Genomic DNA, 20393 nt, shown 5'->3' with positions numbered 1-20393 from the left:
TATGATTGATTGTCTGTGAGGACCGAATTAAATAAAATAAATAAAATAAAAACTCCATACTCATAAAATGCACATCTAAAAATGTTTTGGGTTTGTCTGTAGTAATCATAAGTCTAAGGTAAGTCCTCATTTAGATTTAGTTATGTGTAAATTTATAAAATGACAGACAGACGACAAACGTCAAGAACAACTTCTACCATTCCTACTGGAAAAACAAACGATTTTATTTACTATTTGTCCTAGATGTTCTTAACACAGGTCACATCCAGATTCTACCTAAATCAATAGTTTTATATATAATCATCGTCTTGATTGTACAGATGACTTTACAGATTTTACAATGGGCTTTAGCTCATTTGTGTCGGGTCACCATACAATCACATTCAGCAAACACAATGGACACACACTCTCTCATACACGCATGTATACAAGGCTGCCCATGAAATGTCTGACAGGTTCGTCTAACGGATCTTATAATCAGAGCGTTTACAAGCTTCACCTGTTGTACATCCTTAATAGCTTTGGTGAAAATCCCACAACACCTTGTACACACGGTTTCGTGAACGCAGCACGGTTTTCAGTCAGCAGGGCAAAAATGACATCGAAAACAAGGGGCTTATAAAATCAGTGAACTACTACACAACATAAAAGGGTTTATATTTGTATTAATTAATAAAAATAACGGCCTAATTTGGACATTTAGCATAAACTGAACATTCGTTCAAAGCAAAATGTCTTTCAGCTCTAAACGAGCCGTTATAATGAGATACATACAATTCAGTCCTCTTAAATAATATTGTACATATTCAATTAAGGATCAGATGTTATACATTCTTAACAAACAATAAGAACTGAAACATCAAGCATTAAATAGAAGATTCAACAATGCAATGCGATTAGAAAGTAATAAATATATATATCCTACTTTACTGCCCTAAGCTGTCGATAGAGTCTGGTTTAAAAATTGGTGTTAAACAATTGTCATTTTGAGATTAAATTGTGAATGTCATATTCACATATCCAGATGTAAATCTATTTATTTATTTCTAATATGGACTTTCTTGGTTAAACTGTAAAGTTGAGGATAAAGTTTAATACCTGATCTATGAGCAGAAAAAAGCTCATGACAATGACAATCTGCGAACATGGCTCATTTCTAGAGTGCAAATAAGCGCCATTTATGATCACGTTCGTCAACATCCACTTAAAAATATTACAAACCTCAGCACTTTACATTACAATAATTTCTTCGGATAATTTTTAGCAGGTTTTGAAAGAAAAATCCAAGTTTTGCAAACAAATGTAAAATAGATTTTTGATGTTCTCCTTCAAAATCTGACTATTAATAATAAAGGATCTTAAACACACTTTAGTTAAATTGGCTGTTAGATAACGCCATAGTCTATATAATGTGTTAGATAATACTTTTTCGATTAGTTATTATAATAAAAATTCCCTTGCAAATGGTTTTTAGTTTAAACAAAAGGATTAAACAATGTTGGCTACATTTCTAGAAATGAAAATATTATTTTGCAGCCTGAAAATTAACCAAAACAGGAAATGAGCAAACACCAAACTTAAGCCAACTGGAACGTATTTCTATCCTAAACGCTAATCAAACAATTCTGATCACAGATCAATAATCAATAGTGTTTTTCCACAATATCCTACCATTAAACGCAGTCAATGGCTGAGACACTTTGGACACATGGCACAGGAAAAAGCCGCACTTTGTAACGCTGGCAACAGAGATTTTTGTTACGAACGAAACCTTTGAATGACAAAAGAGGAAACTCGATTAACAAGCAGTTTTACGAATTCTTGGTTGTGACGACACATTTCCAAATGAATCTTTTTGGTCAATAAATCAATAAAGTTATTTAAAACAATAAAGGGGCGTGTCTAAAGAAAAACACTCTTGCATACGAAAAAAAAGACAGAGAAGTAAAACAAACACAGATGTCAGTCTTTGTAGATCAGTGATAGGAAGAGAAACATATAAAAGGCATGCATGTTGAAAACTCATCCACGTTGTTCTCAGGGCGTCGCTCCAAGACTCAACCTGTCGCCGACAAAAGCAGTCCGATCCAAACCTACATCGAAAATGACGTGGAACAAAGCGTCGCGTCAGGAAAAAAAACGCCATTCCACCGTTTAGTGCCCCCTGGAGTCCAACGGGAGATCAAAACTAGGCTAAGATAACATCTGCTGTACGCACTGTAGTCAAGGTGAATGAATGTGTGTCCCTGCTTCATGAGGACGTCAGAGAGGATACTAAAGCGCCTGGCTGTCATAGTTAGCATCACCACCGCGACAACGGCGTAGTCTCAAGCCATCCTTGTCGGAGCAAATGAAAGGGCGCTCAATGGGAGGATGGACCGTTGCTCTGCACCGTTTTACCGGAGATCTCCAGGAAGGATGAACGCATGATGCCAAAGGATTGCTCGGAGAGCATCGTCACATCGTCTGCCGTCAGTCCCTTCGTCTCGATCTTTGGAAGGATTTTCAGAGTGATGCTCCCTGTTTGAAACAGTCCAGAAAACGTCATTACAGCCATATTAGCCGACATTATCATTAACATGCTCTAGTTTGTATGGAAATCAAAAGATAATTGTGACTTTTAATCTCACAATTCTGACTTTTTCCTCACAGTTGTGAGTTTATTTCAGTGGTGTAAAAAGTACCTGAAAATCATACTCAAGTAAAAGTACAGATATCCTACCAGAAAATTACTTTGGTAGAAGTTGAAGTCATTTATTAAAATATTACTTGAATAAAAGTCTGTGATATTTATTGAACTTAAAAAGTATTTTTAAAATCTTAAACGCACTTAGGTATTGAAAGTAAAAGTACAAGTAAATGTAAAAAGGAAAAGAATCAAATATATATATATATATATATATATATATATATATATATATATATGTATATATATATATAGGCATAGAGGTTTAGAACAACACGAAGAAGGGTAAAGGACAGATTTGTATTTTTTGGTGAACTATTCACACAAAAGGCCTTTTGTTTCTCCATAACATTTGTTTGTAATGTGCATTACCTGATTTGAACTCTTTCTCTTTTCGTAGGTAGAAGTTATTGTAGGAAGAGAAGACGATGGGTATGATGGGAACCTAAGAGTGAGAGAGAGAGAGAGAGAGAGATGGTTGGACAGTGTGCAGCGCAGCAGACAGTAAACCAGCAGGGATTAGAAACGCTCTCACACACAAAAATATGATCATACACAGACTGAACTATCCTCCCAGACTAATAATAGACCCAAAGAGTCATCGCTGGAAAGTGTGTGTCAGTTTAACCATCATTAATACAAAAAGATGGGACTCAAAATTATGAAGGATTAGGAATATCACAAAAAAAAATAAAACCAATAAATAAAATAAGAATATAAATTAAAAATAATAATATAAAAAAAATAATAATAAAAAAATTCTAAACACATATAAATGTAAACTGACAAATAAATATAAAAAAAATGTTTAATTCATTTTTAAAGTCAGGTAAATATAACAATAAAATGACACATCAATTTAAATGTTAAATTGCATTTTGAAAGGTAATAATTTTGCATATATTTTACACGTAAAATACATGTACATAATAAATAAAACGATTAATAATTACATATATACATGATAGGTAAAAATTGATAGCCTGAATGATAAAAGCGTCTGCTAAATGCATACATTTAATTTTAATTTTAATTAAACTAAAAATTCTAATTATCAAATAAATATAAATCAACAAGCTAAAAATGTATTTTCAAAAATAAAGTTAAACATGTGTGGTGAACCGAACGGTTAAATTTCTTTTTCAGTGAACCGTGCCACCCCTAAATATATATATATATATTATATATTGTATTATATATATTATATACTGTATTGTATTGTATTTAGCTTACAAAAAAAATCTTATGCATCGCAATCCTTTCATTTCTAATATTTGGCATGTTTTTGTGCTGCTGTGCGTCCCTGTGTTTAATAAGCAGCGTGTACGCTCTTTAAGTAACAAAGAAAAAACATTAGGCCAGACTTTAGACCAGGTTTGAGTTGGTCTATGGCGCAGTCTATTTTCAGCTCCTTAAAATAGCAATGTGCCAGCAATGCGCCTGAACACACCTCTTTTTTAGACCAGCATGCCCATGGGCGCACAAATGAGCGCAAATACATTTTAATTTTACACTCTTATATAAATATTTTCCCAAGCTTATTTGCTGAAATTCCTACTTTATTTAAAGTCTAGACCATGTATAAAATTCCTAGGGTGCATGTTATATCTGTACAATGCCAAAATGCAAAGCACAGATATAAAAAGATAAGATAAGACACAGATTGTTCAAATATTTTACCTTAACTAATGAGAACCATCAGGCCTCCATTACTTTGGTCTAGATTAAGTGATGTCTGTCTGCCTTAACTAAGTGCTCATCTGGTTTTGATTATGTTGGCCTGCCATTTCTTATATCATTATGCATCATCACACACATTCATATTACTTTATTCTGAACTTAAAAAGCAGCTACACACAAACTTTAAGAAATAATACGTTTTTTTTCGTTTTCAGCACATATTCCTCATTCAGTCTCCTCGTATGAACTTGTAACAAATGATCTACATGCACGGTCATTACAGCAACATTTTCTTGTGGCCATGGAAAGTAGATGTAGTGTTTTACTTTCAATTGAGAGAGATGTCAAAGCCTGTTCAAGGCTTAGTTAGCGTTGAGCCTAATCAATATGCTAATATTCTCCTAAAAGCTGAAAAAAATTAATATTTCAAATTTGCATTGGAAATGCAGTCCTTCGACTGAAGCAAAAATATTGATCACCTTAAAAAACCACAAAGTGGTTTAGTCAGCTGTGACGTAAACTATTGTTGATTATAAAATGAAAAAAGGGAAGCATTTTTTATGACCTGCCCAAACATCCTGTTTCAAAAGAACATATGTCAAAACAACAAGAAAGACCGCTTTCAAATCATTGTCAGGGCGTCTGTGAAGAATTAACTTCATGGGAATTAAACAAAACAATGTACAGATCATAAATTATTTGTTAAATGACACAAATGGCAGTCACCTGTTTTTTGGGATCTCATAACTAACTATAAAGACGCTATCCCAATAAAACATTTGCAGATATATTTTAAAATAAAATACTTATTTTCAATGGTAATACTTAACTCTACAATGTAGTTAAATATAACAATAAAATAGTGTTGTCAAATGAAAGAAAGAAGCACTGAAGGAATGTTTCATGTAGCTTAAGAAATGAGTTTTAGTTGCTAAAACCACACGAAGCTGAACACTAAACAAGGAACGACAGCTCTCTCTGCTGGTGAAGAAAAGACAACACCGCAGGAGCAAAGCCTGTCTCCATTACGACCTCTGACCTGTGACACGGCTTTCATGGGTTAAAGAGGAACCTTTGAGCTCAAGCTTGTTCAGCTTGTGCCAGGTAAAGTACTAAAGCTATGTACGTTGCACTTACAGGGCAGGTTATGTCAGGTCAAGCATAAGTGAAGGAGTCTACAGTAACACTTACCTGTGCTTGAATGGCCAGATGAAATGCTCCCTTTTTAAAGGGCAAAAGCCCGCCGTTCTGATTTCGTGTGCCTTCTGGAAACACCCACAATCGGATCTAGAGAAAGTTCAATGCAATCACAAAATGAGATTGTTTACAGCACCTCTTCCTTACATCATCCCTACGATAGCACTAAGATTGACAGTATTATATCATGAAACATAGATCTAAAGATGGCATTTCCAGATCACAGTTTACTATGTAAATTCAATATGACCTCTCCACCAGTGTTCCAACGTTTAGCACTGGAAAATAATGTAAGCTAATAGAAAGCAACGATCCATTTCTTTAGTGGTCTTTGTGTATTTTCCCATTCATTTTCTCTTAGTTCTAAGCCATCAACCAAATAAACATCATATAGAAATTTAAAAAAGCAAAATGTATGTCAAAAGAAGGAAAAAGGGTCAGAAGGTCAAAGCAGTTTTACTTTTTTTTTAATTACTGAGGTACTATAGTTTTATCTTAAATTTAATTTTTATATTTCCTACTCCCATGGTCATTTCATTTAAAGTTTTTATAATTGGTGTTTTTGTTATTTGTATCAGTATACTTAAGTATACTTTTTTATGTCTGGTCAGCTATCCTTGTGGGGACTCTCCATAGGCGTAATGGTTTTTATACTGTACAGACCGTATTTTCTATCGCCCTTCACCAACCCTACCCCTAAACCTAACCCTCACAGGAAACTTTCTGCATTTTTAGATTTTCAAGAAACTTCATTCTGTGTAATTTATTAGTTTGTTTACCCGTGGGGACCTCAATTTAGGTCCCCACCGTGACAAGAGTCCCCATGAGTCTGTGTGTATTCAGGTTTAAGTCCCCACCAGAATAGAAAAACAAATACACACACACACACACACACACATATATAGTTTTTACTGAAGTATAATAACCCTGGGTCAAAGAAAATTAACTACAATCACTGAAGCATTGCAAATAATCTACTAAAAAGAGAAAACTAATGATAACTGTGCAAATGATTGCCAGCTAAATATTTAATATTTAAAAGATATATTTTTTCTGTTCACCAAAGCTGCATTTGTTTGATGAAAAATACAGTAAAAACAATAATACTGTGAAATTTGTTTACTATTAATGCCTAATTTCTATTTAAATAAATATTAAAATGCAATTTATTCCTGTGATTTAAAACCAAATTCTTCATTTTTGTGCCAACCAGGATACATTTAAAAAAAAAAAAAAAAGTTTAGTCTTTAAGGAAAGTTTTTATTTGAAACCGAAATCTTTTGTAAAATCATAAATGTCTTTACTGTCACTTTTGATCAGTTTAATGCATCCTAACTTAATAAAAGCATTAATTTCTTTAAAAATCTTCCTGACCCCTTACGAAAGGAAAATATATTTACCATTTATATTTAATATATTATTTTCCCTTTTTATTTTCTCATATTTTATATATTATATATGAATACATTTAATAATATATTGATGATACATATATTATATAATATATAGCAAAATATACAAATGTTTGCCGCTTTCAATATATTGCAATATTTTGGAAAAAATAAATATATAAAAGAATATATGCCTAATATATTACATGATATTTTCCAATATACTGCAATATATTTTTGTTTCATAAGGGACTGCAAACAGCAAACAACTATATACAGTAATACTGTATGAGAACCTTGTCCTGATACGTTTTCAATGATTTTCTCTTCAAGATTGCTGGGAAGTGTAATTTTTCACCTTGAACTTTAAGTTAACAAAAAATTTACACGTCAGTAAGATCATCTAACATCAATTAATAACCTAAAAGCTCATGCGAAGTGGTTCAAACTGAACGAACTGTCGGGTAAAACTACCATTTGTCAGATGTGAGATCTTGGCAAAGACAGACCTTGTCGGCCAACATGGTTTTAGCGGCGTCACTCATGACGTTCTTGGCGTCGCTGGTCTTTTGGCGGTTGATGAAGACGATTCCTCCCAGCCAGCAAATCATGCCCACCGTCCCGGCCCATATCAGCTCCTTCTTGGCGATCATCGTGCAGCGATCCGGCAGGATCTCCATCACGCCTGCAGAGAGGAGAGAATCAGCACAGAAAGACCATCATGGGACATCTGGGTGTGCAGGTAGAAAGAAGTGAATTCAAGCAGGTTTTGATCCTGTGGTAATAATAAATGTATGCTGAACACATTGTGTTGTGTTGATTGATCGAGTGTATTCGTCCACCTAGCACGTCGAGTGATGATTGGTGGTTGGAGATGATGACGTAGGGTCCGTCTGTCTGTAGATGTTCCCAACCGCTGACCTGATAGCGCAGACCCAGGAAGTACTTCACATGGCGAACTATGAACCGGATGACCCTACAGGAAGTAAAGACATTACAATCCAGAACATGACCAATAGCAATCAATCAAGTAAACAGTTTTCACAAATATTCCAGACCACTTTCAAAGCAAGACTTTTCCACTGTTTTATCAGCCACCAGCCACAAATCATACGTTGTAAAACTGTAACAGCCCATGAAATTTTAGGTACTGCTCAAGTCTGCAACAGAAATCATTGTTGTTCAAATCTCTGGCTCCAAGACTAAGCAGACGTGTACAGAAGCAATAACAAGACAGAACAACCACTAAACAGTGCTGCAGGAACGATGAAACGTAGAGCATTTAAAAAAAAGAAAACTAATTCAAAACATTAATAAAAACTATGATCATGTATAAGTGATACTGAAATAACAGTATTGTAAAATCTAAATTATTTGATGTTTATCAAGGGATTTTGCGCGATAAACAAAGAGATTCCAGATACAGTATCTGTGCGACCTTTGAACACGTAAGAGGCTCATATCAGTAATGTGAATATGTGGAGCAAACGCTGGCAAAAAACATCTGCGGTTAGATAACACCGCAGCTGAGGAGACTCTGCAGATTCATTCAAACACTTCAGGATCCTTTGTGGGTTGCATTTAATTATTTTGAAATATTTAGTAGGTTACGGGTGAATATTGCTAAACCATTAACCTCAAGTATGAGCAACAGGAAAAGTGATGCTCGACTTGGCAAGCACTAAACATTTAGTGCTAATTTGATTTGACTGAGCTCTGGTTTCCTCGAACAAGTCATCATGCATTAAAACGCACGTTTGTTTTCTGTGTTTACACTGACAATAATTCCAGCAATGCTTTGGCATGAATCTTTGTCCCCATTACACATCAGCTCACTAGTGATTGTTGTGAAATTCCCCCGAGGTTCTGAATAGTAAACAACAGCTCACTGCACAGTGCCTTCACTTTTAGCAGTCACTGCATGTGCGTTTTGTAACAGAGTGAAACGTCTTTGAGACAAGAGACTGAGTCTGTTCTGCAATAAATCTGGAATGTGCTATTGTTACTATAAATCTAGATTATGTGAAATTGCTTAGAATTTATGTGAACAATCTACCTTACCATTACACATTTCTTTTTTTTAATATTATTTATTCAATATAGTACTATTAAAATACCATGGTATATTTTGCAGTATACAACTGTACGAAGTAAATGTTTTTGAAAGTTGTCTGTTATGTTCATCAAGGCTGCATTTATTTGATCAAAAATACAGTAAAAGCAATAATATTGTGAAATATTATTACTAGTTCAAATACTTGTTTTCTATTTGAGTACCTTTTAAATTGTAATTTATTCTTGTGATGCAAATATGAATTACTTTAGGCTTCAGTGTCACATGATCCTTCAGAAATCATTCTTATAAACTGATTTGCTGCTCAAGAAACATTTCTTCTTATTAGCAATGTTGAAACAGTTGGGCTTCTTCATATTTTTGTATTAAGGTGTTTGTCAGGATTCTTTGAAAAACAGCATTTATTTGAAATATTTCATAACATTATACATGTTTACTGTCACTTTTGATCAATTTAATGCATTCCTTGCTGAATAGAAGTATTAAAGGGTTAAGACTTGATGTCATACAGCTAAAACTACTGGGCATGCGAACATAGTGTCATTTTTCCCACAATGTACAACAATAATTACAGTTTTTACATTATTGTAAGGGTAGATTTAGGGTTGGGGTAGGTGTAGTCGTTAATAACACACAATTAAAAGATATTTTAATTTATTGTTAACTTCCAGTTTGTGCTGTATATAGGGCTGAAACGATTCCTTAAACTCGATTACTTATTCCTTAAACTCGAATGATCGAGGCAAATTCCTCTGCCTCGAAGCCTCTTTTAATTTATTTTAAATCTCACGTCAGCTTCTTTCGCAATGATTTTTTTAAATGTGACACAACGCGTTTACGTCACCCACTAAGAAAGGAGACACAAGCACTGAGTCTGAAATCGCATACTGCAAGGAGTCAGCAGTGTTTTGATTTGAGGGAAAACGTAAAGAGAACGTCGTGGCATGTGTCCATTGCAAGATAGAGCTGGCATACCACAACTAGGTCCCTATGATTTCCGCGATGCAGAAAATGCAGAGGGAATCGCGGAATCCAGTCATAGAAACAGAATTTACAGTTTAACGCGGAATGGCACGGAATTTGCAAAATTTTTAATGAAGTAATCAAAGATAGGTCATTGCACTTACATCAAATCACGATATGGACTAATATCTGTAAATATTAAGCCAGAACAGTCTGTTTAAATATGAATCCTGCATGTTCTGCGTGTCTCTGTTAATGAATGGCGCAGAAGCACACACTTTTACACACACTGAAGCGCGCATGACGCTCGCGGTGATTTCAGCGTCTGCTGTCTCACTAAATAAGGAAGTGAACACAAGAACAACATCTCCAGAACTGCTCTGACAGTCACTTCATGAGCATTTGACCGTTTGATTTGAGTAAAACTAGCGTCACATCACATACACAGAACTGTAAAGGTACGTCAACCCGTCAAAATAAAAGTCCGGTTAAAGACTATTGTTCAGCAAAATGTACATAGCCTACTACAAAAAAAAGAAAATCTAACATTATTTTTCATTTTTTTAAGGTTTAATCACATAAAAAATACATTTTTACAAAAGTTACCAACTGCAGCTTTAATAGCTCATTGGATGGAAAATAACCGATGAATAACAAATAAAAAATTTTGTTATGACATGACTTCAGAAGACACTGAAAAAAGAAACTAAATATTTATTTGAAAACATTTTTATTAAGTAGTAATTTCACAAATTATTATGAAAAAAATGGCTATTAACAAACTGAATTAAATGCAAAATTTTGAGGTATATTTCTCCAATAATCTGGGTTTAATTTACAACTTTACACTTTTTTTTATAGCATAGCTTTATGGTACTTTTGCATCCTTTTGAAAGCTCTAGTTCTCATTCATTGCAAGTCCATGAAAAAAAAAAAAGCAATTTTGTGCTACAAGGAGAAAAGTCATTCAGATTTGCAACAACATGAGCGACATACTTTTCATTTCTGGCTGAAGTCTCTTGATCAAATCTGACCTCTATCTCTATATGCCTTGTCATCTCTCTCTATTTACCCAATAAGTTCATCATCTTTGCTGCATCAGCTCACCATTGTGGCTCAATACCTCTTTCCTATCACACTGATAAAGAGAGAGAGAAAAAGACAGAGAGAGAGAGATCCAGATAAACTTAGTGAAGAACAACACTGATGCAACAAGACACCACCCATCGTCCCTCACATCATGTGGTGTGTTGTTGGTTAATATGGGTGTTAGGTCACCATGTTAAAACGGACTCAACGGCCATGACCGAAACACTTAGGCTCAGTATTTGCACGCATGTCAACACACGACAGTTGAGCTACGGTAAGCATACACCGGCCCTGACACACGAGCTCATCCTGTCCCGGCGTAATTACCGGGTAACGTCGCACCCCCATGTTCAAACACTGTCCTGAACAGATTCACCGGTGAACCACAAACTAGAGGTCGACGATATATCGGGCCGATATTAGTCTTTTTTTAATATATCGGCATCAGCCGATATCCGTGTTTAGTAGCGCCGATTTAAAGTCAGGCACGTCGGCGGGCAGCCCCATGTTATTGTTGCAGTGGAAAGTGCTGCTGCGCATGTGAAGGACCCCAAGCCAAAACTTTTGGAAGATTCAAGTTGGCAGCTCTTACAAACACTGCAGCGTGATTGAGGGCTACGTTACTCCGCCCCACTCACAGACAGCACCATGCTCGGAGAGACAGCTGTCCTGGAGCTGCCCAGAACGGTGAATGACATTTGTTCGGAAGAATGGTTTGATGCAGACAATAATCAGTTTTCCATCCAACTCATTTGTATTTAGGGATGTCAATATTCGATAATTTCCATGATCGATCGTTGTTTAAATTAACGATTAATTAATAACCTTAATGCTGCAAAATGCGTCTGCAGTGGTATTATTATTATGTGCAAAAGCCACTTGGAAAAAAAGCTTTCTCACCCGAATTAAAGGGGTTTTATTATGAATACAATGCTAGTAGCAGGACTGTAAAATGAATAGATGTGATTATGATCATTTGATAAAATGAAGAGAGCGCGCCATACGTTGGAGATCATTTTACTTTGTTGACTGTTTCTCGTCAAGGAGACCGCTGAACACGCCTCTTTAAATGGTTTCGTGGTGCTCATTGTTGTATTTTAAAACGCAACTGCAATGTTTTCAAATGACACTATAGTAGTGGTGCAACGGATCATCATTGATCCGTGATCCGTTCGGATCAATGTCTTCGGTTCGGCACACACTTGACCCGTGGATTGATTTATGAAAAAAAAAAAAAGGTGCGCATGTTCAGTCCAAACTCAGTGGTCATGGCGAGCGGAGGAATGGAGGAGCTTGAACGCTCCGCGCATTTTGGCTTCCCTGTCAGATATAATGATGAAGGAAAGATGTTAGAGTGTAAAACCCATAGATAGTAAAAGAAATGGACACAGCGACCCCATTGGAACTCAATTGAGACAAGTGAAGCCCATTTTTAGCGATTTTTAGCACTTCCGTTTCTGACGCGCAGACTCAAACTAAGCTTGATGACGTCAGCAACCTGTCTGACAGATCTTCAGATCTTAAATCTTCTAGTAGCTGTGCGTGCAAACTGCCATCGTTAATCTTGCAGAGACGGCGAGCTTGAGCGGGGAGTTCTTTGGCGTGAGTGAGCAGGAGTAAGTATTCTGATTAATTATTTTGTATAGTATTTTAAAATGTAACACCAGGGCTTGTATCTATGGGCTTCTCTCTTGACGTCTCCCCGATTGCCTGCGAGCTTCTCCTGTCTGTACGGTAATTTCTCTACTGTGCGACAGAGAGTCGAGTGGTTATGACGCAATCGTTAGCCTATTTTTACAAAAACTGTTTCTACGGGGCCATAAAGTAACATAGAAGGTAATGGAGCCCTTTATACATTGTCGTGTATCTTTAGAAATAAATAATGGACAAATGGAGTCTTTAAACGCCTCAGATGTAAAGTTATTCGCTGTCAAAGTGATGCCAAAATGAATGGGAGTCAATGGGATGCTAACGCTAGTTAAATTCTGCTACAAGATGACGGCACGCGGCCGACTTCAACTTTCGGTCGAATTCCTTACCGCCTGGTAAAACCGTGACGGTGCGTAGAGCCACGTTACGACATCCCGTCGCGCACCCACTTCAGCGAAAAGATTGTGGCAGATCTTTATGAACAGGAGAAGAAAACAGTTGTGGATGAACTATCCCGAGCATCCTCTGTTGCGCTCACGACAGAAGGGTGGACGTCCAGGGGGACGGAGAGCTATGTGACGATAACTGCTCACTTCATTACAGCAGACAGGGAGATGAGAAGTCCGGCTATTATGTTAAAAAGAAGATATTTTGCCATGTGCACTTTAAGTTGATTTCATATATTGTAATTTAATAATTTAATGTTAATAAAAAAAAAAAAAAAAACTTATGTTTATTTGTCTTTGCCTTTTTTTTTGCTGATCCGAAAAATGATCTGATCCATACGAGGACAAGCGAGCGCGGGTTTGACTAGATGTATTTGGAGGTTATTGCTCATGTCTCGTTCTGCACATATCCAAATGTTTCCATATTCCCAATGTATGTGAATGTTAAACTATAATATTTTTTATTTTTTTTTATGTAAACTAGACGGAAAAGATCATCCTCTTCACATGAGTAAAAACGTGCATAACAGCAGAGTGGACCGGTATACTGTCTATTTAAACTGACCAGAGTAACCTTTTAAATTTTTGGTTGACTGTACTTTATTTTAATAATGAACAGACTGCAATGTAAGTTTGAAATTAGAATGCTCTTTAGATGTTCTGTGTCATTTATACCAAACACAAATGTTGCTGGTTGCTAGTGTGTTTGCAGCACTACTGTTATTTATTTTTTATATATTTAATTTTTTATATTTTTCAGTTTAATTGATTTTTATTTCTAAAATTGTATTTATTTAAATGTATATTTAAGTTTACATTTATGTTCCAACAAACTTGAAAAATTCTACTTGATAAATGCTTGAAAAAAACTTTTATGTAAATGATTGACATATATATATGTGTGTATATATATGTATACACACATATATGTGTGTATATATATGTATGTATGTATATATATATATATACAACCCGAATTCCGGAAAAGTTGGGACGTTTTTTAAATTTGAATAAAATGAAAACTAAAGGAATTTCAAATCACATGAGCCAATATTTTATTCACAATAGAACACAGATAACGTAGCAAATGTTTAAACTGAGAAATTTTACACTTTTATCCACTTAATTAGCTCATTTAAAATTTAATGCCTGCTACAGGTCTCAAAAAAGTTGGCACGGGGGCAACAAATGGCTAAAAAAGCAAGCAGTTTTGAAAAGATTCAGCTGGGAGAACATCTAGTGATTAATTAAGTTAATTGATATCAGGTCTGTAACATGATTAGCTATAAAAGCTTTGTCTTAGAGAAGCAGAGTCTCTCAAAAGTAAAGATGGGCAGAGGCTCTCCAATCTGTGAAAGACTGCGTAAAAAAATTGTGGAAAACTTTAAAAACAATGTTCCTCAATGTCAAATTGCAAAGGCTTTGCAAATCTCATCATCTACAGTGCATAACATCATCAAAAGATTCAGAGAAACTGGAGAAATCTCTGTGTAGGGCTGTCGCGGTTAAGAAATTTCCCCTGCAGTTATTATGGGTGGCTCAATAGCGCGATATGCGGTATTACCGCCGGTTTTTTTTTTTTTTTTTTTTTTACATACCGAATTTATCCTGATTTTGCTGCATACAAAGCTCTATCGTTGAGTTATGTAGCATATATTGTTGCTTTTTTTAACTGACAGAGACGTTTTAAAACATTTTTATTTATTGTTAAATGCCAAACAGCAACAAGAACATGCGTTTTCCAATACATATATATATTTTTTTAAGAAATGAAGTTCTAACATGTATTACATGTATGTGCGCGCGACTTTGGACAGCAGCGGAAATCTAGACTGATTATCGCGTCACCACTGGCCCACCAGGACAGTGGATTCGCGCTGGAGTCGATGCACTCCTCAAGCAGATAGCGTGTGAGCTCGTTATCTGCTCACGCTTTCTTGGGTATGGGCACTGACGCGGAGGTTGTCCGTGACTTCAGCATGTATGCCTGTTACTTTCACGGCTGTATTTTACAGATTTCGCAAAGGCTTCAGCTACTCCTAACTGTCGGCCGGTCTCAGCTGTTCTTTTTGATGTTGCTCCGCGATCTGATGCTTGAGGGGGCAGCTGCGCTGGATGACAGGGGACACTCTAAAACGCTTAACATGGCTTAATGTACTAAGACAGTGATATTAACAGACCAAACTCACTAAAAATCATACTAATAAAGTATACTATCTATAAAAAATCAGATGAGCCCTGAATATGAATGCAACTCGTTTAATAACACGTTAAGCCTTTTCCTCCCATAGAAAACCGTTATAAGAAAACGCTTAATGTGGCTTAATGTACTAAGACAGTGATTTTTAAAAACCAAACTCACTAAACATTATACTAATAAAGTAGTATACAATGTACAAAAAAAAAACAAAAAAAAAACAGATGATCCCTGAATATGAATGCAAGTCGTTTAATAACACGTTAAGCCTTATGATGGTTTTCTATGAGAGGAAAAGGCTTAACGTGTTATTAAACGCGCTGAATTCATATTCAGGGATCATCTGATTTTTTGTAGATAATATACTTTATTAATATGATGTTTAGTGAGTTTGGTCTGTTAATATCACTGTATTGGTACATTAAACCACATTAAGCGTTTTTCCAGTTAAGCGTTTTAGAATGTCCTGATGACCTCAAATTAGATGTATTGCAGTGTCACAGGAACCTTTTTTGCAGCACATTTTGCATATCGGCTCATCTATATTCGCTGGCTCGTCCTTTTCATTGGGTTGAAAGCCAAAATGTTCCCAAACTGGCAACGTGACATTAGGTTTTGGGACGAGATCGAGCGCCTCCCATCGTTTCAGCCGGCCTATTCAAAACTAACGAAGCACCATAAAGCTACAACGGCTCACGAGAAAATTACAGTCGTGACCATATTGTATCATTAATATAATTTATTTAACATTGAATGCACAGTGACAAATTTAAAAAAAAAACAATAAGGCCACAGCCTCATAAAAAAAAAAAAAAAAAAAAAAAAAAAAAAAAAAACCTGAACACTGCGGTTGCCGCGGTTTCTGCGGTTGCTATCTTTCCTCTGCGGTTTGCTTGTCAATAGTGCGGTATTACAATTTTGCGGTTATCGCGACAGCCCTATCTCTGTGCGTAAGGGACAAGACCGGAGACCTTTATTGGATGCCCGTGGTCTTCGGGCTCTCAGACGACACTGCATCACTCATCGGCATGATTGTGTCAATGACATTACTAAATGGGCCCAGGAATACTTTCAGAAACCACTGTCGGTAAACACAATCCGCCGTGCCATCAGCAGATGCCAACTAAAGCTCTATCATGCAAAAAGGAAGCCATATGTGAACATGGTCCAGAAGCGCCGTCGTGTCCTGTGGGCCAAGGCTCATTTAAAATGGACTATTTCAAAGTGGAATAGTGTTTTATGGTCAGACGAGTCCAAATTTGATATTCTTGTTGGAAATCACGGACGCCGTGTCCTCCGGGCTAATGAGGAGGGAGACCTTCCAGCATGTTATCAGCGTTCAGTTCAAAAGCCAGCATCTCTGATGGTATGGGGGTGCATAAGTGCATACGGTATGGGCAGCTTGCATGTTTTGGAAGGCTCTGTGAATGCTGAAAGGTATATAAAGGTTTTAGAGCAACATATGCTTCCCTCCAAACAACGTCTATTTCAGGGAAGGCCTTGTTTATTTCAGCAGGACAATGCAAAACCACATACTGCAGCTATAACAACAGCATGGCTTCGTCGTAGAAGAGTCCGGGTGCTAACCTGGCCTGCCTGCAGTCCAGATCTTTCACCTATAGAGAACATTTGGCGCATCATTAAATGAAAAATACGTCAAAGATGACCACGAACTCTTCAGCAGCTGGAAATCTATATAAGGCAAGAATGGGACCAAATTCCAACAGAAAAACTCCAGCAACTCATAGCCTCAATGCCCAGACGTCTTCAAACTGTTTTGAAAAGAAAAGGAGATGCTACACCATGGTAAACATGCCCCGTCCCAACTATTTTGAGACCTGTAGCAGAAATCAAAATTGAAATGAGCTCATTTTGTGCATAAAATTGTAAACTTTCTCAGTTTAAACATTTGCTATGTTATCTATGTTCTATTGTGAATAAAATATTGGCTCATGTGATTTGAAAGTCTTTTAGTTTTCATTTTATTCAAATTTAAAAAACGTCCCAACTTTTCCGGAATTCGGGTTGTATATATATATATATATATATGTACACACACATATATACATGTATATATATATATATATATATATATATATATATATACATATATGTGTGTATATATATATATATATATATATATATATATATATATTACTTATTTTATATATTTAATACTTGGTCAGTTTATTGATTTGTTCGGTTAACTTTGGATACATTTTTTATTTTAATACCGTGCAGTGCACAAAATTAAGATTCGAGAGATGGTTCAAGTCAGTGCTCAATAAATGATGATAAGTTTAGAAATGTTGTGCATCCACTTATTATTAGTGTGACATTTTAGCATGCAAATGAAGGGGAAAACTTCAAGATATCGGCCCTAAAAATCAGCAGCACATATCGGCCATCGGCTGACCCTGACCTCTAAACATCGGCATCGGTTATAGAAAAACCCATATCGGTCGATCTCTACCACAAACCCCACACTGCTAGCCATCAGTCACTAAACGGGGATATAACAGATTTATCCAACCATAGTATACATTAAATATGAAAATACATTGAAAATGTTGTCAAAAATCTTTAAAGGTGCAGTCACATTTACAATAGTTTGACATATATTTGCGAACAAAATCCAGTTCAACTGTAATACACGCAATTTGGAATTTCGCATGACAACATACCATTAGTTTCTGTTCACATTAGTGATCCTTGTGACAACAAGACTTTTTTCGCTTTTTTCGTGATCACACCTTAAGGTGCCCTTATCATTGGTAATGAAAGGTTCATAGTTTGGTTTTGAGTATCCCCAACAACAGGTTGACATGCATGCAAGGTCAAAAAACACTTTCATTGTCTTATAATATATTTTTATTTTTACCTTACTTGCTCAACGACTCCCAAACAATACGCTCAACAATTCTTTTTTTCCAAACCTCTGACACTAATCTGCGGTGATTGCTCCGATTGGTCTCATTTTCATTTCGTCATGACTGTAATGCCTGATAAAGCAGTGTTTGTGAGCACAGTACTTCTTTGTGTACGGGGAAAAGCTATTTTACCGCTCCAAAAGCGCCACCTAGTGGCAACGAATGAATTAGCATTTTCATTCAACCAACTCAAAAAGACTAACAAATGGGCGGGCAATATGTTAATGAAAAAGCTTGGGATTCGTTTGAAAAACAACTGGTTTCAATTATTCAGAGTCGACTCTTTCTTTTGAGAGACATTATCTTTATACATTTAACACTTTGTAAGATGTTTTCATTCCCTTAGAGCTGTTACAAACTGCATGAAAAGTATTTTTAATCCATAATTGGGGCACTTTAACTCTAAAACTATAGGAAAAAATATTGAAATAATTTCTACATTAATTTTTTTAACACAACGACACGAGAAAAAAAAATCGCATCACGATTACTTAATATATGGACAGTCCTAGTTTCTGTCGATCAATGGATGTTGACTTTAACAGTGAGGAACGTTCTAAACTAGAACGTCCGTTGCCATGACAGCGACATTCTAGTGTTAAGGAAGGTTTCAAAGTGATTTTCGGCGCGAACATTGATTCTAAACTGATGACATGGAATCCGCAGTTCCATCGATCAACTGTCCAATGTGTGGAACGCGTGTGACTGTTAGTTTTAATCTGGTACCATCGACCAGCATGAACTCTGCGCCAGCGGAGCCATGAGACCAATCCATCACGACCTCATTAATACAGACTAGAAAGTCTTGGATCGGGCAAAATACAGCATGCGTAACTAGCAACCCACCTCCGTTTAACTAACATAGCATTTCATCAGGAAACAAACACACGCTTTAGTCGCCATTTCTGGCTTGGACGAGATGCTAAAGCAGCAAGCACGCAGCTTAAAACACTCACGAGAGGCAAAATGCACGAGCACTAACCACATGTTTACATCTCCTTATGCTGTTAAACCACACAGACCTTTATTTATTCATGCATCACCCTGATATTGCATTAAATATACTATACAGAGGCCTGCAAGTGTTCTCGCGTGAACTGTAACGTTACTTAGCGAGCTGGCTAAAGATTCACCACCGTGATCCGAACATCTGTCCGGGGTAAACAGATGCAGTGCATTCCGTTACAAATGCATTCTTTTTTCAGTCATTAAACGTATATGTGCGTGCACAAAAGAGCATTTTACAGAGTTTAAATAAGGACTGACTGTATATAGAAATCTGTTTCCATCCATTTAATTTATGTTGTGACATGTTTCAAAGCCACATTTGTTACTGTAACACTCTATAACCACATAAAATGACAACCCACTGTCCTAAATGCACGAGTGCGGAAACCTAACATATGTGGCTTGCGTTGTAGACAACTCACCTCATGTTCTCAATGTCCCTGCCGCCGCTTTTCAGAATACAAATCGGTATGGCGATAACGGCCAGCAGCATCATGTATGCCACATAGAAGCACTTTTTGAAATAGAAAACGAATGTGCTGCTAGTCCATAACAGGAGCGGGAGCACCAGCAGCGCAGCCAGCATCCACACGGCATCCATGCCCTCGACCAGCGCCTCTTTCCCGGCCGTCGAGAAATGATAGAAGGCCAGTGGTGTGAGTGGAGAGAGAAGGATGAACTCAGAACCGAGTCTACATCAGACACCGCGTCCAAGTCGCACCCTTGAGCAACTTTACCGTTCTCCCTGTTTGTCGTTTACGTAACACCGGGCGAATGAGGTGAATGTCTATGGCAACAAGAACCGGAGGTTTATGGAGAGCCAGGTGCGGGGCGCGGATGTGTGTGTGTGTGTGTGTGTAACTGGCGTTGTTCGATTCGCGAGTTGTTCTTCTGAACCGGTTCTTTGAGATTACTCTGTCTGAGCGTTGGTGAATGACTCACAACTAGAAATTTCCACCAAACTACCACAATTACTTAGATTAAACAACTAAGCGTTGTATTATCAAACATAACATTAATACATTAAATAGATTTATAAAGACATTTATAATTATGTATATTGCAGTTGTTGTTTTTGTAAC

At 36.5% G+C, this 20393-nt stretch overlaps 1 protein-coding gene across 1 annotated transcript; it reads right to left on the bottom strand.

Annotated features, from left to right (window-relative positions):
* Positions 1–203: 203 nt before the first annotated feature.
* LOC132116971 (1-acyl-sn-glycerol-3-phosphate acyltransferase alpha-like) lies at positions 204–20147 on the bottom strand. The gene is made up of 6 exons (XM_059525911.1): positions 19734–20147; positions 7797–7930; positions 7464–7639; positions 5558–5653; positions 3059–3131; positions 204–2520 (listed from the first exon to the last, which is right to left on the bottom strand). The coding sequence occupies exons 1-6, from the start codon at positions 19910–19912 to the stop codon at positions 2363–2365; spliced, it is 816 nt and encodes a 271-aa protein (XP_059381894.1). The 5' UTR covers positions 19913–20147; the 3' UTR covers positions 204–2362.
* Positions 20148–20393: the final 246 nt, after the last annotated feature.

This window comes from Carassius carassius, chromosome 36, assembly GCF_963082965.1.
Source record: "Carassius carassius chromosome 36, fCarCar2.1, whole genome shotgun sequence".
Classification (NCBI taxonomy): domain Eukaryota; kingdom Metazoa; phylum Chordata; class Actinopteri; order Cypriniformes; family Cyprinidae; genus Carassius; species Carassius carassius.
Note: the sequence above shows the minus strand (reverse complement) of the source record. Positions and strands in the feature narration are given on the sequence as shown.